The sequence below is a fragment of the Brienomyrus brachyistius genome, unplaced genomic scaffold (genome assembly GCF_023856365.1).
Source record: "Brienomyrus brachyistius isolate T26 unplaced genomic scaffold, BBRACH_0.4 scaffold66, whole genome shotgun sequence".
NCBI lineage: Eukaryota > Metazoa > Chordata > Actinopteri > Osteoglossiformes > Mormyridae > Brienomyrus > Brienomyrus brachyistius.
Genome location: NW_026042341.1, coordinates 1,399,686 through 1,426,411, shown reverse-complemented (window position 1 = coordinate 1,426,411; position 26,726 = coordinate 1,399,686). Strand labels below are relative to the sequence as shown.

The 26,726-nt window shown below is 46.1% G+C and overlaps 2 protein-coding genes across 7 annotated transcripts in view; both read left to right on the top strand.

Annotated features, from left to right (window-relative positions):
• The window catches only part of sash1a (SAM and SH3 domain containing 1a), a 169,205-nt gene extending 164,467 nt beyond the window's left edge, over window positions 1-4,738 (top strand). For all 6 annotated transcript variants that reach the window (XM_049002336.1, XM_049002334.1, XM_049002339.1 and 3 more), the window contains 2 exons: window positions 1,011-1,142; window positions 1,641-4,738. In XM_049002336.1, the coding sequence (XP_048858293.1) occupies window positions 1,011-1,142; window positions 1,641-1,886 (378 nt within the window). In that variant the 3' untranslated portion in view covers window positions 1,887-4,738. The remainder of the gene's footprint in view (window positions 1-1,010; window positions 1,143-1,640) is intronic.
• An 842-nt stretch (window positions 4,739-5,580) lies between these two features.
• The window catches only part of usta (uronyl 2-sulfotransferase a), a 33,255-nt gene continuing 12,109 nt past the window's right edge, over window positions 5,581-26,726 (top strand). Inside the window, exons 1-2 of the mRNA XM_049002341.1 lie at window positions 5,581-6,285; window positions 22,348-22,391. Of these exons, the coding sequence (XP_048858298.1) occupies window positions 6,054-6,285; window positions 22,348-22,391 (276 nt within the window). The 5' untranslated portion in view covers window positions 5,581-6,053. The remainder of the gene's footprint in view (window positions 6,286-22,347; window positions 22,392-26,726) is intronic.

Below are 26,726 nucleotides of genomic sequence, written 5' to 3'. Positions count from 1 at the left end.
GAATTCCCTCTTAACGCTGCTACAGTATATTAACGCATTAAGCTCACACTGAAGGCCGCCCCCTGGTGGCCAGAGTGTCTTTAGCACAGAGCAGTAGTACTTTTATGACAGGGCTCCCTGCATTCCTTAAGCATACCTGGAGTGCTGTGAATTTGGCTGACATCCTTTCCCGGAGAGGCCACCGCAACACGAGCTGCTCGCCTGGCCTCTCCGTCAAGCTGACATGTGCCGAGCTGGGCGGGTTGCCGGTAGCTGACCAGCTGCTCATTCCCCTTTGAGCCTTGCAGCCGACCGGCAGGCCGCTGCTATCCCAGGTGGCCGACGCCTCGCGTCTCTCGTAATTATTGCTGTGACTTTTTCTGACACTTGCGCTCATAGGAGAAGCAATGTGTCCCTGCCACCGCTGCCTGCTGAGAGCCAGTTAGGTGGCATGGAAGTTTGCATGTGTGACCCGGTGAACATCAGGGCCCAGAAGCACCCCCCCCCCCCCCCCCAAAGAATCAGTGTCAGTAATATTCTCCAGCTGCATGGCTCCTTGCCTGTGGTCGGGGTCTGAACTATACTGTAGTATTACCTGAATATTTATTGGCACTAGGGGGCGCTGCTTCACACTCAGCATGCAGTTTCACCGGTTTCAGGCTTGACCAAGAGAGAACATTGTGACAATTCTCTGAGAAATAGAATGTTAGATTTGAATTCTGCTACACCGCATCCAAATACTGAAAATGGTCACCTGATGTTTCTGTCACAAGACTGTTGGGGGACGTACCTCTTAAAATTTGGTGGGCGGGGGGGGGGGGGGGGGGGGGTTAATCTGTCATCCCTGATTCTGCAGAACCAATAATTAAAATAAACCTGTACATTTCCAGCTGATCTGTTTATCAGGTATACCTTATATACGTGATCATTTTAAACTTTAATAGCATCAGGCAATGCAGCCGCTTGGATGTGCTATGTCTGACCGCCTCTCGTTCCTGCCCCCATTCGCCCCCTCCATCCTGCACCTGCAGCACGGCCGCTGTGGAGTCCCCCTGTGTCTGATCCAGAGATACACTGAGGACCTGGGCCAGGCCGCCAAGGAGGTGGCATCCACCATGGATTCGCTGCGGGTCAAGCAACTGCGCAGGCTGCATCGCATGGCCGTGAGTATCCCACGGCACCGGCAGAGCCCAACCCCACCAGGGGGAGTCAGTCTGCAGAAGCGGCCTGCTTAACACCCCCCATGGTACATTCAAGAGAGACCCCCCACGTCAGCGCTCCCTAATCCATATATACCACTTTTATTGCTACGATCTGACACCCCCCAGGCAGTACAGCATCTCCACAGAATAATGCCAACAAAATTATGTGACCCCCTCCCCTCCAGTAATAATAATCACTTATAGCCTTGTAAATTAACATAAATAACTTTCAGGCATTGTTGCTTATGCACTCATTAGTGACCCTGGGGTGACCCGTATTCAGTGACGGTGTGGTGATTAAGGGACTGAAGCTGTGGCAATAGGGGGCGCTCTTGTAGTAGTTCAGCTACGTTAACAAAAAGACTTGGGAGTAATTTTATCTGTAGTAGCGTAAGGGTCTGAGATTTTGCCCGTCAATCCGTCCCAGTGGTTAACATCCCTCCCCCCCCCCACACACAGATCCCGTCCGATGGCTTGGCGGATGTGAGCAGGAAGCCGTTGCTTCCAGGCGGTGTGAGCACCACGTCCGACTGGCTCGTGTCTGTGGGGCTGCCCATGTACATCGGCGGCTTCAAGGCGGTGGGCCTGGACTCGCTGGAGCACGTCACCAGCCTGACGGAGCAGGTTCTGCTGCGGGCGGGGGTCCAGGAGGAACGGCATGTCCAGCGGCTGCTGGAGGAGGCCCGCAGGGTGCAGATGCTGTAGCGCAGGCGGACTGACACGTGCTTGCGACACAGATGCATGCACACAGACGCGTGCCTGCCATGCTGACCTGGCCCCTCACCATGTGTGGTGTGTGCAGGTTGCAGTCTGCCCCGCCTCAGAACAAACTCCATGGTTACGGCATAGATGCGGTTCAGGCGATTGGCATCACCTGTGTGAAAGACTGCACAGCTGAGTTGCACCGGACAGAGACAATGCAGCTCGCTGCAAGCGCAGCCACTGCCAAGTTTAATATTTTTTTTGAGTGATTCTTCTTGATGTTTTCTGACTGTTAGGGGGGCCTTCTAAATGCTCCCCCCCCCCCCACTGAAAGTCATCAACCTTGAAACGGGTGACTGAGGAGCTGCCTTTTTTGGAGAGATAGCACAAGGTTTTGTTTGACATTATAGATTTATATTGAAATATATCAGACTGTTAGCTCATTCTTTTAATCAAGCACTCCATTTGTCTCTTCCTGCTTGCCGTAGACAGCAGTGTGGCCAAAGCATTTTTGAATCATTTTTCTTCAAAGCTCTTAAGCTGATTGTGATTCCAAGTCATGACAGTGACCCCATGTTAAAGGATGAACTGTCTGTGGTCACGCCCACGAAACAAAAAAAATGACAGGAACCTTCCCTGTGCTGTACAAAGACTGGTGTTATGATTCGTGCTGACAGACGGGGTTTGTGTTACAAGCAGGGGTCACACTCGGTGTTTCTGTGTTTAGCGTCTCTAAACACAGATCTTAATCAGTACTAACTCGTATTGTTTTTATTTCGTGAAGCAGCTTGCTTTCCTTTTGCGAAGAGTATACGCCGCTTGTTTTACGTTGCCTTAGAAGTAAGCTTAAAAGCTTAGTGGTGATTGCTGACTGCTGTGGGGTACAGTGACTGCGGTCCCGTGCGGTTTGGCGCGTGTAGACGCTTCTCTGCTCTCCCAGCCTGTGACACCCTCTCACTTAGGCTCCCAGTGGCTCTTGCTTGCTGTTCGGTTTTCTGTGAAGTTTCTCTCAGCTTTTAAATGTGGGTCGATGGCCATCCTGTTTCAGACGTGACATCATTCGGCTGCAGACACACACGGGCGTTACCTCGTGGGGGCCACTCTCATCCTACACACACAGTTATATCTGAAGATTGTACAAGAAATGCTGGTTTATATATATATATATATATATATGTGTGTGTGTGTGTGTGTGTGTGTGTCTGCGCGCGCTTTCGATCCTGCTCCTAATCATGTTTACAGGTGTGTGCAAACTTGAAATATGCAGTGAGAAAAAAAATATCTGCGGTTTGATTGAGCGATCATCTTATCTTTTGGTGCTCGTGACGGTTTAGCCGAAGGGAATGTGACCGACATGTCTGATCATGTATATCAGGGATGGCAGCTGGGAATCCAGGAGAAACGAATATGGTGTTTACGGGCCGGGGTCTCCATGGAGACCCCAGTCACTTCAAGCACACTGGCTAGTGAGGGGCGCTGATATCCTGTAGCCTGCCACATGCCGGAAGAATCTGTAATCAGGGATTGTCACTTTTCGTTATCCATGGTTTAGGCCTGGCTTACTGCCACTCCTGTCTGTCCTCTAGGTGAAATGTTAACGTCGTGTTTGCGGTCAGGCTGACAGCATAAATGAACGTTTCTAATAAGGTTGACCAAGGTAACACGTTTAAGCACATGGTGACGAACGTGCCTCAACGCAGGAGTTCATGTTAAGGCTGGTTTAGAGAGCACTTAGGATGGGATGTACTGAAGACTGGATGCACAGCAGTATTCCGGCATGGGAATGTTTCTGCTGGTTCCGGAGTCCCTCTCTAGATTCCGCATGCAGGTGTGAATCCGCACGGCACAGTAACACCCAGCAGGTGCAGATCAGTGAAGATGCCGCCGTCATGGCCTACTGGCAGACACACCACGTTTCACCAGCAGAGGGCAGTCTAATGGGGCAAGCTGCCAGGAGCCGGGATCCCCCTCCCCAGCTCAAACCCACCGACTCCCCTGTCAGGTGACCCTCCACCAGAAGTGTCCAGGTTCCCCCTTGGTAATATACCGACAGACCGTGACGTAACAAAATGTAATAATGCAGAGGTCCGACCAATCAGCTGTGGCTTCAGGACACAGACTGTCCTTTTATCTGTAAACATTCCACACGGGCTGCAGGTGGTGCTTTGCTCTGATTGGGCAGCGAGGCCCGTCACAAACTCACAGATCAGCATCTTCTTCAGATTCACCCACCACAACAGGGAAGCCCTGCAGTACAAAACATCATTAATGTTACCCCTTAAAGCACTTTAAAGAGGTTCAAAATAAACAGTTTCCCCAAGCTGAGAATTTTTTAAAAAGCATTTTACATTTATACTGAGGGTGTGAATTAGTTTATGCTGGTTTAAGCAGTTTTTTTTTATTATCATCACAAATTGACATCATGATTTAAGCAAATTATAAAATTTCCCATATTAAGCTTCCCGTATACAACTGTAAAGCAATGATTGACTAATTGATCTGAGTTCCACTTAATTACTTCCAATTTTTGTCTTGTCAGAAACATAATTACATATATGAAATTAACAAATGTTGCACAATCTGTGTATGTAATTCATATTTAAATAACTTATTTTCTTTTTGCTTTTCATATCAAATGTAATTATTAGCTGTATTATACACATAGCAATACCCTCTTACAAATTGCTTTAGCCAGAAAACCTACAGTATGTAATGTAAAATATGTGTACAAATTATTTTATGCTGTTTCAGCTAGCTAATAATCGCCTATACAGATATGCTTGTATTGAAACATAAAAGGTCTAAAACTATTTGTTTCTTCTGAAATGTAATAAAAATCTTTCTTGGCATTAAAATGTTTCTGCTGGGTCATAGTATCACATGGTCCACTGCTGGCTGAGTCATAAAACTGGAGTCGGCGGTTGACTCCTCCCAGAAGATGGCGCCCTACGTGGCCGCCTATGTCTTCTAGTGAGTTGCCTGGCACTGAGCAGAAGTGCATTTTCATTTATGTATATCCAAAATGAACCTGTTCTAACACAGTCATTTACCTTAATGTTAAGGTGGTTCATACAATCGGCTGCATTTTAAGAAAGTGTTTAAATGCAAGAACATTAGATTTTATTTTTATTAACTGTACATTGACTTTTAATTAGCGGTTTTTTGTGCATGTGTTTATTTCTCTTCTTTTTTTAACACGTAGATAAAAATACCTGATCCAGAGTTTGCCTATTTTCACCCATATACTACACCTATTTGCCATGCGAGATCGTTTGTCCAATTCTTCATATGTAATACCGGATTATGGTCTTATAAACATTACAAATAAAATAAAATGTCTTTGTATAGCAGTTATCCGCAGGAAATGTAACATCAGTGCAATTGTCAAACTAGTCGGCACAATAAACGGAGCGGATGATCCAAACCAATGTAACTTTAAAACACCTTCAGTCTGACGTTTCCTGGCAAAGAATTCTTTTTTTCTGAATGGAAGGCTGGGTTCGAAAGCATGACCAAGCCGCTTAGCGGTATGCCTCTGGAAACACTTGCTTTTGACAAGATGATTCATTTCGGAGTTTCTGAGAAAACCCTAACAGTTCTTAAATCGCAGAAGCATTAAAAAAAAACTTTCTTATTGAATGTAATCGGAAAATATAGTCTCTCAAGAACATAAATACATTAGAATTCGATAATACCTAAACACATAATCGTTATTTTACGTATAGGTTGACTCATAAGAAACTCAATTTGGCTTTAAAGGACTCATTTCTGGCAAACGCCAAGCGAAGCGGGAGCGCGCGAGCCGCTACATGCAGTGTAGCTACAGCCCCGTTCCTGTGCCGCCAGGGGTCGCTGATTCGCAGCAAAAAAGAAGCGTGTGGCACAATACCGAACTTTTTTCCTCCTCTCAGTAACGTGACTCCGCCACTGAAAAACCCTCAAACATCCCACGGATAGGATGGAGTCCCAGATTAACAGTCCAGAATAGTGCTCATCGGACGTATGCGAGGAAGCCGAGAAAAGGTCTCGTCGGCACAGTTGATGCAGCCTGGCTGGTTCATGGAGTTCAGGACCCAGATCTTGCCCACCGAATGATATCAGATCGTAGAGTTTCATTTTCCGGATGCGGATGGGTGGCTGCCGTTCTCAGCGGCTCCTTGTGAGGAGGTGATGATGGTGGTGATGATGATGTTGAAGAGTCACAGCAACAGCAACGGCGTCCGCCGCAAGCTTCACTCTTCGGTCCAGGCAAGCCCCTGGCGTCCGGGGAGCCTGTTACGGTTCTCCCTCCGTGACTATGCTTTGTGTATGGCAACACTGTCTGTCTTCTGTTTCGGCTCGCTGTTTTATCAACTGAACGGAGGACCCCCCAAAATCCTACTGGAAATGCGTCAGTACCTGGGTAAGAAACGGTGCGAGCCTGCCGTGATTGCTATGCAAAGCAGCGTGCAATTCACTCGCAGCATGCATCTCTGTCTTTTTTTAGAAGTCGTCTAGCAGTAGGTTTATTATTGTAGTGTTGTCATCCCCAGTTCTAGGGTCTGGGGAGTTTTTTTTTAATGTACAATTTATTTAAACAAAAATGTGGTTTTGAATCCCAGTCCAGGCATTTCCGATCTCAGTTCCAAAAGTAGAAAAAAGTTACCTCGGCTTTGAGCTGGTGTGAATGATGATGCGTTTTAAAGTACCAAGTGAATAATAATTTATAATCTTATTAATTCAGACAGTATATAGGGAAGACGAATATTTTGTTTCGTTATGGCTAAAGGGGCAGGAAATGTCATCGCGTCACCGGCATTGTAATCTGGAGGGTACGTTTTACCGGGGAAACCTGCGTTATTTCTGGAGTTTAAAAACCAGAGGATGTATGATTTAGGCTGGCTTCCCCTAAAATGTCTTTTTAAATTCAACGGAAAGCTACCGATGACCTGTTTCTGAAAACACGTTAAAAGTGTTAAATAAAACGCCGATATGTAAAATACGGACAGCAAGGTGGACGGCTGACGCCAAGTACTCGGCGTCCTTCCCAATCTGTGAAATTATAGGCTATTTTTAAACGCCTCTGTGGCTTTCCTGTGAACTGTCGTCGATGATTTATTTTAAATACCCTTTGTGGTATTGTCGACATCTGACACTCCTTTCGTAATAGGTTTTTCCGTCTTTTCGTTTCATATTCCGAGAAAAAAAAACATAAAAACACACCAAAGGCATAGCAAGATCGTCCCTAGAAGTAATCCCTGGATTAAAGTGGGTGTGTGGCAACAGGTTCATACTGTTTCGTGGTATTTTCGGGGGTTGTATTGGACAAGTCTATTGGGAATTGTTTCCGCGGTTAAGTTTAAAGGCTTCGTACCTAGGATACCAATTTAACCCACCGGGAATAAAACTGATTCTGAAGTAAGCAGAATAAGTACAAAACTTTCTCGTCCTATATTTGAATATATTCACCGGGATATCTAGATAAATGGATGTTGGTCTGTCCCAACTGCAGGTATGTGGTATGTACAGTATGCAGGTATGTAGACAAAAAGTCATTCAGTGGAAAGCGTTCATTAGACATCATAGCCTCCATGCAAGATGAAGTTGGGCACTATAAGTGTGTACAAGGGGAAGAAGCAGTTATGTTTGGCCATTGTATGAAATTGGTATAACAAAAAATAAAAACAAATGTGATAGTAAGAATCTATTTAGATTTATATAGTTGCGTTTTGTTTTGTCTGGTGTTTGACTAATGGTCTGAGGTGGCTGTTCCCCACACGGCCTCTGAGAGGCGCTGGTTGACCCATATCCACCCTCTTACCTCACTGCGGCTCTCGTTATCCTCTGCCCAAAATATGCGATGTGGCATGGGCGTGCTCTAAAATCCCAACTGATGAAACTGATTCAGGTTCATTAAGTTCCTGTCATTGTCAGCCTGCCTCTCGGGGAAGGGGTGTATATGAAGGGTTGTGGTGGACGAGGGACCTCCTGACTGCTCGTTTCCATTCTGTTCTGGAAGGAGTGCCACTGCCAGCAGTCCAATGCCTGCCGCTGGCTTTCCTGCAGCTTGATGCATGTCTAAATGGAGCACCAAAGCCAGCGGCTCAGCCACCGTGATGAGATGCCCTTGGCCCATAGAACCAGTCGTACCCACTGTTTTGACTGCTTACCCGTGTGTCTCATTAATCTCCCTTTCCCCTTCCTGAATGGTCCGTTCATTGACGGCCAAAGAGCCCTGGTAATCGGAGAAGGCCGATGGAAAATGCAGCCCGCTCTGATTGACAGGCCAAGGCCCCAGTAGGCTCCAGACTGAAGAGCCAATAGGTTGTGAGCCATGCCCCAAAGCTGAACAAAGGTCCAACAGATCTCCCAACTAGCGAGAGAACAGACGATACAAGGGAGACTGTCATGGGGTACTGGGGGGCACAGAGAGATCAACTGTCTGAGGCAGGTGCAGCCTGGAAGATGGAGGGGGGAGGGGTTTCCACTATATTTAAAGCAAATTCAGTCTAAGGAAGTCAAACACATTAGATTTGCTTGTGCACACAAATGTACAGGAACATCTTGAGTTAAGATCCTTTTGCTAGGTTTCAAGAAACAGCTCTTGTTTACTCTCAGGTGAACTTTTCTTGCTGAAGTCCTACCCACCAACCAATAGGGAGCCGTGATTTTAGGCAGCTTGCTGTTGGGTGGTACCAAGTGTGTCATGAGGGGGGGTGTGTAACTGACAGGAGACGAAAAAATTTGGAACATAATTGGATCGGTCTGGGAGGGGGACCCAATATAATATGTTTTAATCGGGCCCAAAATATCTGGCAGCACCCCTGGGTGGTACTGGCGACTCTGCCTCTCTCCTTACTCTACTGTCGGCGTTAACAGCATCATTAGGCCCAGTCATGTGCTGTAAACGAGGGCTGTGGTTCCCCCCCCCCCCCCGCTTTGTTCTTGGCCCCGATTTATCCAGCAGGCCGCCTTCAGATTTGAGTTTCGGCTTCGCCTGTATCGCGGTGCCCGAGGGGGCGCGCAGTGGAAGAAGTTTGCAGCGAGCAGGCAGGTGTGCACTTATCACATGCATTACTACACACATTGCCACGCATTTACCGCACACACTTACTACACGCTTTACTATATGCTTACTAAACACTTCACTATGCGCTGCATGGAAGGCTGCCAGCTCAGGGGGAAGAATTTTATGGAACCTGCTGTGAATCCAGAGGCTGGGAAGGCAGCCGTTTGGCAGGGCCATTGGAGGTTAATTAGACAGTAATGGCTGTTCCATATTTTGGGTTATTTGAAAATCATTTGGGTTTCCTTCCCCAAATACACATGTGAATTTTAACTGCCCTTCCCCACCCCAATCTCTATTGCTAAGTTACTGCCATGGTAAGATTCCCCATTGACCCTTGGCCATCACTCAAACTTGGGAGGGATGAAGACACGCCTCTTCCTGTGTCGGTGACTTACTTCCTGTAACCATCCGAGTGGCAGGTTTCGGTGACATAACATGTTCCTTGCCCTTTTACCCTCTTAGGCTTCGACACTGCTATCCAGTGAGGCACAGCGGGGTCACACAAGCCCCCGCCCTCGAAAGTTCCTTCCTTTGACAGGTGTACCTTCTCGAAGGTCGTGAAAGCAAGCACTCCGCACCGGCACCCCCCTGCCTTCCTTTATGCAGGCCTGCTACCGCGTGCTGCAGAGGGCTGTCCTCTTCAGTCTGTCCTCACATGACCTGGGACGCTTTGGCTGCCATTGCATGCTGACCCGAGTGTATATATGTGTGTGCGTGTGTGTTAACTGTTTGTACCTGGGAGCTGTCGTACAGCTAGTCATAGAGTCCATCAGAGCAGCCCTTTCTCAACTCTCCTCGACTCTTCTGCCTGTTTTTCCCATCTGAGATTATCCTGAATGGAGGTAACCCCCCCCCCCCCCCAATATATTTAGCGATCATGCTGTTTCCAGGCTTCCTTCATCCACGCCCACTGCTGTCTGTCCATTGGCAGGATGCGTGTGCCTCAGCTACGGTCCCTTTAAGCATGTCAATCCTATGGGAGATCCAGGATGGGCCGTGTTTGTTGACTAGTCTAGCGAAGGCTTGCTTCCGAATCTCTGCTGCAAGGTGACAGGCGGGATATTTTGGGACGCCATGGTCTGACTGAGTAACATCTGCCTTAGTCCTGCCTCGGTGCCTCCTGTGAGATGTGTAAATGCGTGTATTCGATCGGGCGTGTCTCGTAGAAGCTAAAGTCACCTCGCTTTGTACACAAGCGTGGTGCCGTTACTTTTTTACTTTTAGAAGTAAAAACAGAAGGCAAGGTGAGGAGATGTGCTCAAAAACTACCCCCAGTCTGGCCCAGAAAGGTCCACGTGAATCCCGACTGACTAGTAAGTTACCCCACACCCCTGTAGAATAGGGTTGCCATATTTAGTGAGACAAGAAAGGGGACACTCTATCGCTCACAAAAGGTCACAAATGTAAAAGAAATGAAAATGCCCTCTGCCTTTGCCTTGCAGACAGACACAGTTGTAAAATATGAACAATTTATAATAAAAATACAAAGAAAATAATGTTTTTAAAAGTGATAAAATGCTAAGCTAAAGTTTGTTCCACTTCAACCCGGAGAAACCGACGATTATTGAAAAACCGGCCGGACAGAGAGAAAACCTGGATGTACAGTAACCTCGTCTGCAGAGAGAGGCTGCCTACTTTTAAATATAGCAAGTGATTTAATCAGTCTGAATAAAGGGGGGGGGGGCATGAACCTGTGATCACAAGGAGGGTGTGACTTTAATTTCAGAAGCAGAAACTGTCTCTTAATGCCCATTTAGCAATTTTGTATATTAATTAAAAATCTACATTAGAGATATCTACACTTTTTCTGTCTAATCTCCTTAATTAGATTTATGAAAATTGGCATAGCCGCCTTCATCTAACACTTGGCTTAGTAATTAAATCAGGGATAGTGTACTTAATTTAAGAGAGGGTGTGCTTAAGACACTCACTAATCGATCTGTAGAGAAACAGGTTAAAGTTCAGGCAGACAGTTAATGACTGGGTGACAATCGAGAGGAATTGCAGCTTGTTCGATATTGCCGGCGGGGGGGGTGGGGGTTAGTTTTATTCGAGCAGCTGCTGTCAGCCACTTCAGGTGGTTAACAGGCATTTTGTCAGTGGGGGAGCTGGCTTGTTTACTGTTTGTTTATTTACGTGCTTCTCTGAGGCGAATTAGTTAAAAAATCCGTAATGGTTAGGCCTGCATATAGTTGTGAGGTTATAATAGGGAAGCAGAGGAGGGAACAAGATGTTCTTCATTTATCTTAGGTTTTTTTTCCCCCTCTTCCTCAAGCATTTTTTAGTTTTGGAGTCTTTTCGTATCTCAGTCCAAACAGACAGGAGACCAAACACAGAGGATCATGGTACGTCCTGGACCAAATACTCAGGGTTGTGACACATTTCTGGCCCTGACCCAGAGGTTTATGGTATGTCTTGGACCAAACACAGAAGATTATATGCCTTAAGCCAAATACAATGAAATGGTTTTTGTTAAAAATGTTGCGTCTGACTTTGAATTTTTACTGTTCAATGAACCACAGCTGCTTAGTGGTTTAAATGGCATTGGGGATGAAGGGGCAGACTGCAGACTGTGAGGCGCATGTGTGCCAGGTATGGTGGGCGTCCCGCGGTCTGAAGACCCATGTGTAGCCTGTTTGCCGTCTGTGGACAGCTGGATATGACAGAGACAATTCTGGCGGAAATCCCCCTTCTATGCTATTATCTGGCAACCTTATAGTCATTGCTCAACGGTACTGTTGGTCCATATGGCTATTGTACTCTTACTGTTTAATGTGTCCCTGAGACTCAGACCAAGATTAGCGGCTAGGAAATAGAAATTATAACCCCTTACAGAGATGAACCGTCTGCGGCCCAGGGCAACATCATTCTGATGGAGATGCCCGTGCTGTCACTATCCGATGTAGTCTTTGCATCTATAGAGAAGATGTCTGTCTCATTCTTCTAAATCAATTTGTTGCTTATTCAATACCAAAAATAAAAATAAGCTCAAAAGCCTTGACTATACAAGTAGGTGGAGAGTCTGCAGGTCCCCAGGCCAAAAAGTGACCCCTTCCTGCTGGTTCGGGAAACCCCACCACTACGTACTCTAATTTTTACACACCCCTGGGATCTCAGTGGAGATCTATAACACAGGTGTATCTCTCCAGCATCCCCCCTCACTCTCCAAGCGCTGGCCAAAAGTCACCTTTTGGTTTTGTTAAATTAAGCCAGTTTCTGCATGTCCCGAACAGACGAGGACTAGCTCCAATCTAGGAGCTGGGCTTCTTTTCCCATGGAATTACACACACCTCTCTGCCTTGGCTTTGTGTTCCCAAAAGTCTGTTTGTGTTTATAAATACGGAGCTTGATCTGTGCATCTGAGTATGTCTCAATGTGCATATATATGTGTGCGTTTACGCCTTTGAGCGTGGATTTATTTGTGTGGTTTGTAGTGACTTTGAGGTTGAGCCGTTACTGTTGCTGGAAAGAAATTCCCAGCAAGAATTCCATCATCTGATCTCACATGAGCGTGAAAATTGAGATGAAGGCTGATCGGCAGCCTGGACGCTATTGGTGGAGACTGATGTCACATGACTGTGCTAAATGGGCCCGAGCGTAAATCTATCACGGGGATCATTTTCTTGAGTGCAGTTTCATATATTTGTTGCGGTGCTTGTCAGGCTAAATGCTTTATTCTCACATGTCGTTGTCTTGCCTGCAGAAACGGCAAATCGAGCAAGAGTTTGCCTCTCTTGCATTTCAAAATAAGTTTTTTTTAACTGGAGTCGTTTTGCTCCTTTTATTCTCCGAGAGCCGTGCAACATTTAAACTCCTATAGCTGGGTTCCCGAACCTTCAGAGTGTCTGACGTATGTCTGGTGGTTTTCGAATGCTGAGATCTGCATGGCGATCAGGGAGTTCCTCTTCTGCCGATACCGCGGCCGCACCTGTTCTAAGGTCACGGCAGGCTTGCAGCTCGCGGCCTCTGCCCTCTTACGATTCGATCAAAGCTTCCATCTGCTGGTTAGCTGTCAGGTGTGCACACTTCTGCTTTAGATATTTAAATGGCACAAATGACACTCATGTGTCTGGGGATGTAGGGAGTGAGATACATACACACAGAGTTGCAGAAACACCCCAAAAACAGCCCCCCCCTTTCCTGGATTGCCTCCTGGATGCAATTCTTGAGACAAAGTCTTACATCCCCCCCCCCCTCCCTCCCCCCCCCCCCACCCCCCCCCCCCCCCCCCCCCCCCGCTTCCTTTTATAAATCATAGTGATGATCCAGTGAGTCCTAAGTTGATAATTTCTGTAAATGTAAACACTACTGATGCAAATATGCTAAATTGTTCATAAAAAAGGGGGAATTTGCATACGTTTCTACTACCCTCTACAGCAGAATACTTATTGGAACAATTATCTTGATCAAAGTAAAACAGCAAGTTTGTTTTATTTATTTAGTTTAAGCCATCAAATTTAACGAATGTACCATCTGCATTCTCTTTAGTTTTGTGACTCTTTATAATCTGGAAGCTTTTGGCGCATTTTACCACGATCATTTACTGAACCCCACCACACATGCACGAGAGAAGAGACGCTCCTGGGGGTAGGATGTGCACCAGAAATCTTTCATTTCTTGCCTTAAACCCCCTGCCCAAGGAATAATAAGGTGTTCGTTTGTAAAATATAAATATATAAAATGAAAAATCTGTTCATTTATAAAATGTCATGAAAATCATTATATTAATAAAGAGGGTCAGATTAATAATAAATGTTTTAATTTTCCCCTTTTGAGATTGAGGTATGGTCTGTCAATAACCAAGTAGTCTATGTTAACGGGGGATTTTGGATTAAGGGCAAATACAGAATATCCCGTTTGTATTTATTAAAATGCTTTATGGGGCAGGTCGGCCAGGCGGAGAGACGCAGCAGTAAAAGTCCCTTTTTATCGCTGTCAGCATCTGCAGGCATTGCAGACATCTGTTTGATATTTAAACCGCATTACCTTACGGTAACCATTAAGTCTTCCTGCAAAGCTGTTCGCGGGCAGTTTGGTGTCTTTTTTTTTTTTAAGAAATCCGATCGACATTTGTCAGCAGGGATGTTCGCGGGAGGTCGTGTGTCTAGTTGTACAGCTCGGTAAAAGCGTGGTGTTTTGTGAAGTAGTTAGACTGGTCTTTTAGCGGGTGTGGTAAAACCGGTCGGTGGCACTCCATTCCTGCCTTTACGGGATCCGTCGCTTGCTGGAATGTGGCCGTGTAATGCTGAAGGTAAACATTAACACAAAAATGTGCCACCTTGGTATGAGGTGAGCTTTCCCATATGCAGCCGGATCGCCGCTGCGGCTGCCTTTATTCGCTGTATATAGGTATCTATACCTGTTAAACCTGTTTAAAAGTGTTTTCAGTTTCGGTGCATTCATTTTGCGCTGTATTCCCTACGCATCGCATAAGACTGAACATCTCCGTCATTAACTCAGGGGCGAGGGGATAAATGTGGCATTAATACAGCACTTACAGACTCTCCATTTCCTTAAGCGGTTCCACAGACTTTTAGAGCAAACAAATGTCAGGGAAAGTAGACCGGGACGTCTCCGGGCCATTCGGGATCCTTGGGACAGCATCGTTGGGGGCTGCTCCCCCTCGCATTTTCATTAGTTCACTTTCCTGGCCTGTTATGATAACAGTTGATGCACATCAGCAGCTCATCAGATTAGGGAAACTCACGCACTTGCCAAACGGAGCAATGATCTGAAAAGTTCCCGTTTTTTAAAAAACACCGTCCACTGCGGTAGGAAGTTACATCTCTTTACCCTTTTGTCCCTTTGACGAGGGGAATATCCAGAGAGCTCTCACTAGTACCGTTTGTTTGACACACCTGTCGCGATCCCATTTTGGGAAACGCAGTGCCTACTTTCTGGCCCAGCTGGACTGGGATAATGTTTTTTTTTCCAGTCCCTCTGGTGGATTGTTTTTGCGTTAATTGCTTTTCAGATGCTCCGCATCCCGCACACCGGAGGTGTCTGTTCTTTCAATGGTGATGCACAGTTTTAATTTTGGTGCTTGTTTGTCCACTTTTACCTGGAAATAAACTTTCACACATCTATGTAATACTAACAGCTGCCTTTAACTGAAATTAAAACTGCGTATATGAAGTTTTTTTTTGCCAGTACTGTTTTTTGATTTTCTAACGTATTAAAAACCACGTATACAATACAGAAGTCCCTCTCACTGACAGCTGCTGAGATACTTCTGTTTGTCAGCCATATGTTTTTAGTTTTTTTTTCCATAAATGTTTGTCTTGTGGTTCAACGCATCTCTTTCAGTTTTTTACCAGTAATTTTGGATTGACTCTTCTGTGTGAATTTTTTTTTCGTCCAAAACTGCTTACGGCTTACGTGATTTTTAAGTGATGCGCACATTTAACTCCTTTCCACCGCGTATGTAACAGAGGTCACCGCAGCCCCTGGTCTTTTTGGTTCCTCCCCAGGACGTGGCCTCATGTCTGAGGTAATTCGAGCTCTCCACAGGGTTTTTCATGCACATATCACTGGCTGTGGGAGGGGCGCCCCCTTTGTGTTTTTAAAAAGAAGCCGTGCGAATTTCGGGAGTGAACGTGTCCTGGCCTCACGGTCTTTTAAAATGCCAGGTCATTATGCTGGTGGTTTATAGAAAGCTCCAGTGCTGTGGCATTGGGTGTGTAAGCCCCCTACGGCGTTCCCACGAGTGAACGATGTCGCCTCGGAAGGCAGGCGAACACCTGGTGTTACCAGGGTTGACGGGTCCCTTGAGTCACAGGCACTGGCCAAGGGTGGGCTAGCCCAACCCACTCGAATAATGAACAGAAATACAAACCCTATTTCCAGAAAAGTTGGGATATTTTCTATCTAACTGGCAAAAGTACAAAGAAAATATTTTCAACAGTCTCACCGACCAGCTTAATTGTATTTCGTATATATAGACATAGTTAGAATTTGATGTTTGCAACACTCTCAACAAAAGTTGGGGCATAGGCATATTTACCATTGTGTTACATCAGCTTTCCTTTTAATAACACTTTTTAATTGTTTTGGAACTGAGGATACTAATTGTAGGAATATTGTAATTGGAAATTGTATTCTTGCATGATGTAAGACTTCAGCCACTCAGCGGTCTGAGGTTGCTATTGTCTGATTCTGATCTTTGTGATATTTCATACATTTTCAACAGGCGATAGATCTGAACTGGCAGAGAACTCGATGCCCTTTTTTTCCAGTCACGACGTGAAATGTTGACTCGTCTGACCACAGCACATGGTTCCACAGTCTTTCAGTCCATCTGAGATGAGCTCGGGTTCAGAGAACTCGCCAGCGTTCCTGCATGGAGCTGATGTACGGCTTCCTCCTTGCGTAATACAATTTCAAGTTGCGTATCTGGATGCGGCAAAGGACTGCATTAAGTGACAATGATTTTCCAAAGTGCTCCTGATCCCAAGTGGGTATACATGTCACAGTCACATAACACAGTCCTTAGGGGGTGCTGTCTGGGGGCTCGAAGATTACACGCATTCAACACTGCTTCCTGACATTGCCCTTTACGCACTGAGATGTCTCCTCATTTTAAGAATCGTTTCACAATTTTTTGTGCTGTAGATGCTGCAAGACTTAGATTCTCTGCAATCTTGCATTGAGGAATGTTAATTTTGAATTTACTAACAATTCTCGCACACATTTTGGCACCAAGGGGGGAGACGGGACCCATCCTTGCTTGCAGAGACTGAGCCTTTGATGGATGCTATACCTTCACTCCATCATGATACCTCACCTGCTACCAGTAGTTTAGTTGAGTGTCGTAGTCATCAGGTTCTAACTTTTCGTATATTTATGAAATCTGTCCGTACAACTGCTGAAAATCTTTTCTTTGTACTTTTTCCAGTTAATCCGCCTGAACCTTTTTTCTTTATCACAGATTTTGGTTTGTACTGCATTTTAGAAAATATTTCTGGAAATGGGGTTTGTAAGTTATGTTTGTCCCTTAATTCTGCACATTTTACCCTGTTTTGCTTTGGTTTGTCTTTTAACAGAAAGGATGCTTGTGGGCAGAGTTTTGTGGCTCCTCTTTGCAGTCACACGTGGGCTGCCTGACTCTCTGTTCTACACAGGACGGGGGGGTGGGGGATAGGGGATCAGCACGTGAGGCCACCTCGGATCGATTTACGTTGCCTTTGCATTTATTTATTTGGCAGGACGTTTGTCCCAAACGGTATGCAAGTGGGGGGGGGGGGGGGGGGGGGGAGGTTAGCTGGGGTTAAGGGCAACAGTGATATGATTACTCTGCCGGCCATGGGATTCGAACCCACAACCTTCCAGGCAAGGGCTCACGCACCACATTATTTGACACAGTGCTGTCCACAGCTACTGATGATATGTATATGACCAAAATGTTTTTGTGTATATCCATCTGTGTTGACTCTATTTCGGGGCCCCTGTGCGGAATGCTAGTCCGGCATGGACTTTGGCCTTTTCTAGAGAGTGGAGCCCTAATGTTGGGGCAGAGTTAAAATTGAAAGGCTAAAAACAAATTTAAATGAGAAAATAATAAAAATGACCAAAGTCGTATTTTCTGACATGTTTTGGAAGAGCACAAGGTCTTATTGTGCAGCACTGCTCCCCTGTGCTCTCAAATCCGGAATGTTGTAGGTTCAAATCCCAAGTCTGGAAGAGTAATCATATCACCTTTGGGCTCCTTGAGAAATGTGTGTAACCATAACTTCTCCTGAGATTCCAGATGTAGGCTGGTTCCAAGCTTTCCTCATTTGTACATCATTTTTGAACAAAGGCATCTGTTAAATAAATGTAAATGAACCTAATTGAACTTGAAAGCCTTACCTTTGTGCAATTCCTATGATGTTATCCAGGAGTGTCTCAGCAGAGTGGGCTCTTCTCTTTGGGATCTATCGTGGGCGTTCAAAGGCAAATGTACCAAATGTTTATTTTTGTACCGCTAGACTCAGAAGGTGGACTTTTTCTTATTTCAGAAGCACCTCGTTTAAGGACAGATGAACATGTGTGCTGCATATGTTTTCTGGATGGAGGGCATTAAAGGGACCCAGCTGGTTTCTTGGTACCACAGTGCTGCCCTCATGCTGTGAGGAGGAGTTATTGCATTCAGGGAATAAAGTTAGTAAACACAGAGAGACTGGTCCTGCTTCCTACACTGTCCATGCCATAGGTACCAGGCCCCTGTGGCTTCCCCATTTGACCCCCCCCACCCCCCCCCCCCCCGGACAACTGTTCCTGGATGCAGGATGTAAATAATTTCACTGGTGTAGAAAGTAAAACCTCAATATGGAGATGGGCCTGTGCAGGTGAGGCTGGTCATTTTGTCCCTGAATTAAACTATTTAAGATATCTCCTGTTTTTATGAACTGGATTCATCAGAGACCTTGTCCCGTGAACCTTTCTGTTATGTCACACTGACCACCCCTCTCCGTCCGAGGCAAGTGACCCTTGTACGAAGAGAGGGTGCTGCGTAGGAGGTTTGTAGGGGTGGGGGGGGGGGGTGCTCACCTGGCCCTCGATGGCTCCCTGCCCCACTGGGAACTGAATAGCTGGGAGTACAGAATACGGCCACTGTGAGAAGCAGGTGTCCATGGAGGAGCCCAGCACACCCCCATGCTGCAAGGGGCTGCTTCTCATTGGTTGCCGTGGAGTTTAAAGGCACGGAAACCCTTTCTGACACGGATGCGAGGCGCGTGATGGAGCCTTCGGCAGAGGGGATTTCTAGGTGCCAGCGAGTCGCAGCAAGCGGTTTAAACCACTGATACAAGTGGCAGAGGATGGCACGGGTTCGAATCACACCCCGTTCTGCGTGTTCCCGTGTTCTCCCAGCGTGTGTCCCCCTCTGAAATGCTCCCTCCTGCCACGCAAAGACCTGCTTGAGCAGCGCTGACTGAAGCACCCTTAGACAGAGAAGTCCTGTCCAGGATCCTCCTTGGACCAGCCTCTGGATCACTGGGACATTCCCTGGATAATTTGGATAGTTGGATCTGCTCCGTTACTTTGTGCACAGAATGATGAATGCTGCCCCATTTATATTACAGGGCATGCAAAACAGGATTATACATCAGTGTCACTTTGCGATTCACCGTACTTTATTACTTATTTATCCGCTCGCTCTTTCTCTCCCTGTCACTGAGGTGGGCCTGAGTGTCTGTAGCTGGCGGGGGGGGGGGGGGGGGTGTTGGTTCAGAGCCCTCGCCTCTGAAGAGAAGTGGTTCGCACTGTCGCCTCACATCATCACCAAGGTTCCATGTGTGTAGAGTTTGCATGTTTTCCCCGTGTCATTGTGGGGTTTCCTCCGGGTGCACTGGTTTCCCCCCACAGTCCAAAAACATGCTGAGGTTCATTGGAGTTACCAAATTGCCCGTAGGTGTGCATGTGCGAATGAATGGTCTGTAGGCATGTCCTGCGATGGGTTGGCACCACATCCTGGCTTGTTCCGTGCCTTGTGCCCGTAGTCTCCGGGATAGGCTCCGGACCCCCTGTGACCCTGAATAGGACAAGTGGTTACAGAAAGTGGATAGATGGATGGATGGATGGATGGATATACTGTACTACAAAGGCAAAAGACAGTAACTGCATATAATTCCAGAACTGGGTAATGACCAACATTGGGACTATTAGGGTCTGTATTACCTTGTGACAAAATGTCTAAGATCAGCTTTCCTTGATTTGGAAGAAAATATTATCATATACGTACCTGCTACGCGTATAGGTGGACAGTCAACTTTGAAGCCCTTTGTGTGTCACGTTTCATTGTCAGTATAGTTACTGTGTTTCGCCTTCGTGGGGCAGTATATGGCACATGATATAGATACATTTGCTTAAAAATAAAAGTAATGCAATATCGGCAGATTGAGGGAAAGTATGTTGAGGTTACAGGCTTGTTCCATCACCTTTTAATGAAAATATTATTCCTTGTTCAGTCACGTTTCCCCACTCGGCGAAACCACTGACACGCTCTGGGGGACAGGCTGTGAATGAAGCTCAGCGGATCATCGAGGTGAAGACAGACGTCCTGGTGCTAATTACACCTCACATCCCGGGAAACTCTCCGACCCGCTTAAGCCTTTGTGTATTTTGGCCCTGTTGCTGGGGGGCGAGCGGGGATGGGGGGTGAAACGTTATGATAAGACATGAAAAATTCCCTTTTGCATTATAATTATTTTATATTTAATCACTTCTCAATGCCTTTGTATTTTACCTAATTGTAGTTCTGTATATTTGAGACTGATTTCCTGCACTCCTGGGACTTGAAACAGCAACCTTCTGGTTACTGGACCGGACGGCGCTCCCTGCTCATCTTTCCTAAAGCAGGTGTGAATTACTTTGGACTCAACTGAGCTCGCTTTCCCTGGGTGCTGGGGAGTGTTATTCAGTGAGAGTGTTCACCACTTTCCTGGCTTTATTTACGGCTTTATTTACAGTGGGGGTGTGTGTGTAGGACAGGTGATTCAGAGAGGCAGACAGGAAATGACATGCGAGGTGAAATGTAAGTCACTAAAAACACACTAATAATCTGTGCCCTGGTATGCCAGCAGTCTTTTCTTTGTTTATTTTTAGCAGTTTTTATTGCTAGTATTAGTCTTTGCTTAAAGAAATTTTAAAAGAAATGAGATGTTAGTTTTGATTCTGTCGCACAAACCAAGTGACGATCAGCGTCTTTTGAAGGGGGAAGTTAAATAGATGGACAGTGATCGGGAGGAAGCTTTTCTGGGCTTTTCTGGGGCTAGAGTAGAGTCCAGCTACCTGTGACGTTATTTTCCCAGTAAGAACACTGTGTGGTTTTAATTTCCCCGGTACTAGTGTGAGCGCATCCTTTCTGATTCAGCTAGACCTGTTTGTTGGGGCTCGGATCCTGCAGTGCGAGGCCTTGTGTGTCATTCACATATTTTCTGTTCACGGTCTGCACACAGTTTGTGCACAGTCTCCCAGGGACGCAAGTGGAATGCCGGTTGAGCGATGATGTCACATTCGCTCAGGGCTAGCAGAGCTGGAGTGTTGGGGTTGGTCCGACTGCGGTCCAGGGAACCCTCCTTCATGTTTGAACTTCAGGTCCATGTCATTGGGGGGAGGGGCGGAGACACCGGCCCATTGGTTTGTGGGTAATATCCTGACTAATCCTTCTCCCCGTCCTATTCTGTGTTTAGACTGGGTGTGTCAAACCATACTCACTCACCCTGCCTCTCCGAACCATACCCCACCCTGCCCCATGTATACAAAAGTAGCCCATCTGAGGGGGGATGAGGTTACCCACAATAAAATTAGATTAAAATAAAGCTCACAGTAATCACAACTGCCTCCCCCCCTGTAATCGGAGTATTGAGCTCTGGGGCCGGGATTAATGTGTGAGGATCAGTAGATCAAAGGGGCACCCTTCACCACACAGTGCCCCCGCACCAACCAATGCCCCAGAGCCACGGGCCGCAAAAAATAGAAGTGTGATTAATTCATGGTGTATGTGTGGGTGGAGAGGATGTGGACGGGGGAGGGCATCGGAGACCACCCACCAAGGAACCATGCTCTCACCCTAGCCACGCCCCTGCGGTCTCCATCTGGACGAATCGCATCTTGTGACAGGAACTACTGAACGTTTTACTGGTCAACAGATGCAGCCTGTGACTTGAGAATCCTGCAGAATGTGGTGGGGGCCCACACCTGGTCACCCTTTCTTCATTTAGGGTGGCAGGAACGTGAGCGAGCCTCCTTCTGATAGGCGGGGCCTGTCCCTGGCGCCTGTGAGTGGCCCGAGTGTGTCGCCATGGATACTTGGCTTTTTGAGTGACAGCAGGTGGATGGATTCCTTGGGTTTCTGGCTTCGCTGTGTGTTTTTTCTTCCTTAGACTCTATTTGTCATCCCCTGAGCCGCTGCCACGGAGCTCGGCTGACCCCTCTGGTGGGCCGCGCTGCTTTTTCCACTGCACAAGTATGCAGCTTTAATTAGAACGTACGGTCACGTTGTCTCCGGGCCAGGATACAGTACTGGGGAGCTCTCCGCTGGGCGTGCGGGTGACCCTCTCTGTGAGCGTTTGGGGGCCTCAGCAACGGTGAAGAATATCCGGCATATGCAGAATATACAGTCTAATTCCGAGGATCACATGAAAGGGTCTCACCTTCCACAAATGATGAGTGATGAGTGAGTCGTCCCTGTTTCCTGGCCATATCTCGTCCTTGCCATTTTAAAACGGAGCAGAGAAATCTGGCTGCCTCGCTCGCTTCATTTTTAGGTTTGAGAAATAAAACATTTTCCCTGGCTTCACACGGACGTTCCTCATACCCCTCGGCACTAACCGGTGGCACTGGGTCTGTCCTTTGCGTGTGTCACTCGTGGCCGGGCCTTTACGCATCGCTGCCCTCTTCTTCCTGCGGTGCTGAAGTCTTTTTTTTTGTTAACAGGAGACTCCACGTTTGCCGATGACCACAGCCCTCCTGCACCCAGGGTAAGAGCCCTCTATCACCCCCCCTCTTTGTGTGCATTTCCCTCGTGGTGAATTTATTGTTTTTATTTATTTTAACATACTGCTCAGTCTTTGGGGAGATGTTGAGAGGGTTTATCTTTTCAGAGGAATCCACTGGGATCCATCTTTGCCTGCATTTGGCCGGCTGTAACTAAGCGTCTCCGCCTTGATAAGTAAACACTCTGGTCTTCATTCTTTGCCATGTTTACTTGGATGTTATAGGTCACAGAACCAAGTCATATTTGGAGCGTAAGTCCTCTGCTTGGGGCTGCCTGTTTATGTAGATTAGAAACGTTTGACTTGGCAGAAATGAAAAGCCTTTAATATGGAGTGGAACCTGCTCTGAGGCCTTCAAGGCTTTTAATTATTCTTAATGTGACCATTGTTTTAGGTGACTATTTGTGTGGGACCCATAATTTTTAGCCCCTACCTTTCATTGCAGCATGGAAAATTTGAGGTTTCCCACCCCAACTCGCATAAGTCATGCCATCACATCTGCTAATGTTTGCACTGCAGGCTGGTTGTCACCCTGCACAGGCCCCAGACTTGTTTTCACCTCTGCAGGCCATGGCTTCCTCAGTTGACGTAGTGCATGTAGAGGTGACTGCTGGTTGCTTGTGTGCACAGGTAGCTCTATAAGTGCCTGGCTAATGATGGATTTTGCGTTAGAGTGATGCAAGGGACCCTACTCTGCTTTTCCTGGAGTGTCACTACAGTGGGATTCAAGATGCAAGATTCAAAACTTTCTCATTTATACAAGTATGGGTATAAGTACAATGAAATTCTTACATGCATTCCTCCCAGCAGATTTAGGCGGCTTCTAACAGAGGACACAGTCAGCTACACATAAAACACATCACAATTAGTGTATATACATTAGGTGCAATAAACATACAATATATACTGTACAGTATACACAATATACCCTGTATGTACCACATGCCCTGTACATACCCAGTATACCATATAGCAGCATGTAAGGTGCTGAATTAGTCATATGGGATATGTATTAGGGCTGTCGATTATGACTGACTGTAACCAGCATTACTCATAACCACTCATGTCCACAATTAATATAATGTTTTCCATGTTAAGCATCTACAGTAAAACCTCGGATTGTGAGCATAATTTGTTCCGGAAACGTGCTTGTAATCCAAAGCACTCATATTTCAAAGCATAATAATAATGGAATAATGGCTGATTCGTTCCACAACCCAAAAATATTTATACAAAAACTATTAATACAAAATATAAAGTAAAAATACATAAAACAAATCAACCTGCACTTTACCTTTGGAAAGTATCGTGGATGGTGTGAGGGAGATGAGAGAAAGGAGAAGAGGAGGATTATTTTGTAGGACGACTTTCACTATAACTAACAGAATCACTGCTATCTGTTGGCTCACTGGAATCTTTTTCTTTTTGTGCGACTGTAACAAGCAACCTAACCAATGACAGCCGCTTTTGCCTCCTTTCTGGAAATGTGGACATTGCATTGTCGTTAAACAGATTCATTGCTCGCACTGCTACGCCCTTAATCGGGTGGTGCTTTTCTACTAAATTTTAACGATACGAATGAGGTACACCGCCTGAGACTGAGTATGGGAGACGATTACCCACAATCCCACAGCGAGAGAGAGAGAAGAACCATCGGCTCAGTTATGATTATGTGATACTAGGCAGACAAAGCGTGTATGTAATACTCTTATTGCAAGACCACGCTCGTTTATCGTTAAAATGTATAAAAAAAAATTTGCTCATCTTGCAAAACACTCGCAAACCAAGTTACTTGCAATCCAAGGTTTTACTGTACTTTTGAATTTATGTTCTGCCCCTGTCAATAAATGTATTCATCCATTTCTTATGTGTGTTCTGAATCAAGATGATGTAATCAAATATGCACATTGTTGCAGGGCTAATTTGTATGAGAGTGTGTTTTTGCCAGATGAGTTTCCCTATTTCTGTTCCAGCTGGGCTCTTATTTACGCTTAATTGAGCCTAATTTTCAATTAGCGTTCTTGTTAATGTATTTGTTACTAAAGACTAAATTGATGCAAAAAAGTTCAGTGCTAATTCAGTATGCTAAATAAGTGATAGGTAAAGAGATCACAGGGCATTTCTTGAAAACTATTCAAGGATTAAAATAATGTACATGGTACAGAAGTGTGATACCCGTTGATCTTAATTTGGTCTAGAAAAATCATGTGACACTGAGATGAATACAGTTTTGACACTATGGCTTTCTCGAGTGTCAATAAACAAGTTTGTGTTGCGGCCGCATTTTCGGGAAGTAACTGAAGGCGTTGGAGCGAGGAGTGTGAAGGGCTGCTTCATCGTGCAAGAGCATGCATCTAAGAGTGACCACCTGCAGCGAAACAGCTCAGTTGGGATTCCACCAAGAACGCTCGCTGCTCTGCTTGTTTATTGCTTGACTAATTTTAACAAATATGTAGTCTTGCAGCACCTTACGACCAATACAATACAAACAGCTGTCAGTTGATTGGTTCCCGGGGCTTATGTGCTCTTTTCTAACTCTAAGCCTGGGTGTTTCAGAGCTTAGTTCTTTGAGCATATGGTACGCCCCTCCTCCGAGTGCATATACAGATACCGCCAGGCCTCATAAAATTTTCCCATGTCCCTTGTATCCAGGAAATGCTTGTCTTCCACTTTACGGCCCTAATAGAGCAGCAACAGCCATCCTTAATGCACGAAAATCTGATCTATCCACAAAGATAGTTTAGGATACTTCAGATCAGAGGTGAGAGCCCCGCAGGAGCTTGAAATGAAAGGATGGTATGGCCCCGAACCACGTTCAGCTTTCACCAGAGTTCAACAGAGTTTCCTCTACAGGCTCTGTAAATCCTCTGTGTCATTTCTGTCACAAAATATATCTTATCTGGTCCTTTGCAGTTGTTGCCAAAATATGTTTCTCTCTGTCTTTTTGGTGCAAATGACCAAATTGTTTACTTTCTCTGAGGGCATCCTGTCCTCTCTGAGGAAATAACGGCGAGAACATTGCTGAGATAGTAATGACTCCCTGTTCTGCCCTGGCGTCTGTCTGCTCCTCCAGTGTGGTTCTCCGACTGGGAATCTGCAAAGGACGGAGTCTAGGACATGCATGGCCTGAGTAGTAATTGGCTAAACAGCAGAGGACCACTGAGGTTTCTAGATCTGGCTGTAAATGCTCAGGTAACTAGTAGCTCGACATGTATGCTTCGTACCGTTCCTTGTACAGGTCTTCACAGCTCCTCCAAAAGGCCATGTCTGTCAATGCACCTGTGGGAGCTCTTATGAGGATGAGGCGGACGGGTCATCTGACGAGTAGCACCTATCAGAGTGAGTGATAGTTGGAACCTGTGAGAATCGGCGTGGAATAAAGGGTCAGTTCTTCTAAGGGCAAAGTGGCAAGACCTCCTGTCAGCTTGGGGCTGGGAGGCGCAAAAGGTAATAGTGTGCGATTGAAATGGCTTTGATCTTAGGGCCGATTCTATTGGTCATCCACACTGGTCATTTCATTGGTTACCAGCTGGCAGGTCTTTCTTGAGGCTGGGGAAGGCCTAAGGCCGAGGTCTTAAGAACCTTTATGTAGTTTCTCAAGTAACCTTGATATACTTAGTATATCAGTCAGGAAGCTGCAAGTGGTTACATTTGTTCATTTGAAGCAAACATCCAGACATGCGGGTATGTCGGACTTCTTGAATGACTGGTCTTGTTTCTTTGTCTAAGGGTGTTGCTTGTTCCAGTAGTACTACATTCAAGTATCACACTTCATTTACCCCCGTGGGGAAATTCTCTTTACACTTCCCCGAACTTGCTCTCCAAGTGTGAGAGTAAAGGGTAAGCTGTGCAGCGAAGGACAGCCGCCTGTAGTGTGCCCAGGGAGATGGGGGGGGGCGGGGTCTAGGGCCTTGCTCAAGGGCCTGCAGACGTGCTGAGGCTGGGCTTGAATTGGGAACCTTCCCATCACGGGCAGAGAGGCTTATCCCACTGAATATAATCCAGTATATTCCAGAAGGATCAGCATCTGTTTTTTGGTCTTCACTATTGATCAGGCGTACTTAAATGGTGAACCCCGGTAGGCATCCGGACCGAAACGCGATATAATCTGGACCGCATGACTGACTCATTCGTCGAAATCTACCAAGGGAATCTAATAGAACCCCCCCCCCCCTCCCCTCCACCCAATGGAATTTGGACCTCGGTAAACACAACTGAGTACTCCAACTAAAGATAAATAACTTAGAAATTTTTCAAACTTTAGCCATCTTGTCCCACAGACCAACTTGGATGCCTCGACACCAGTGTGCATGCTCCCCT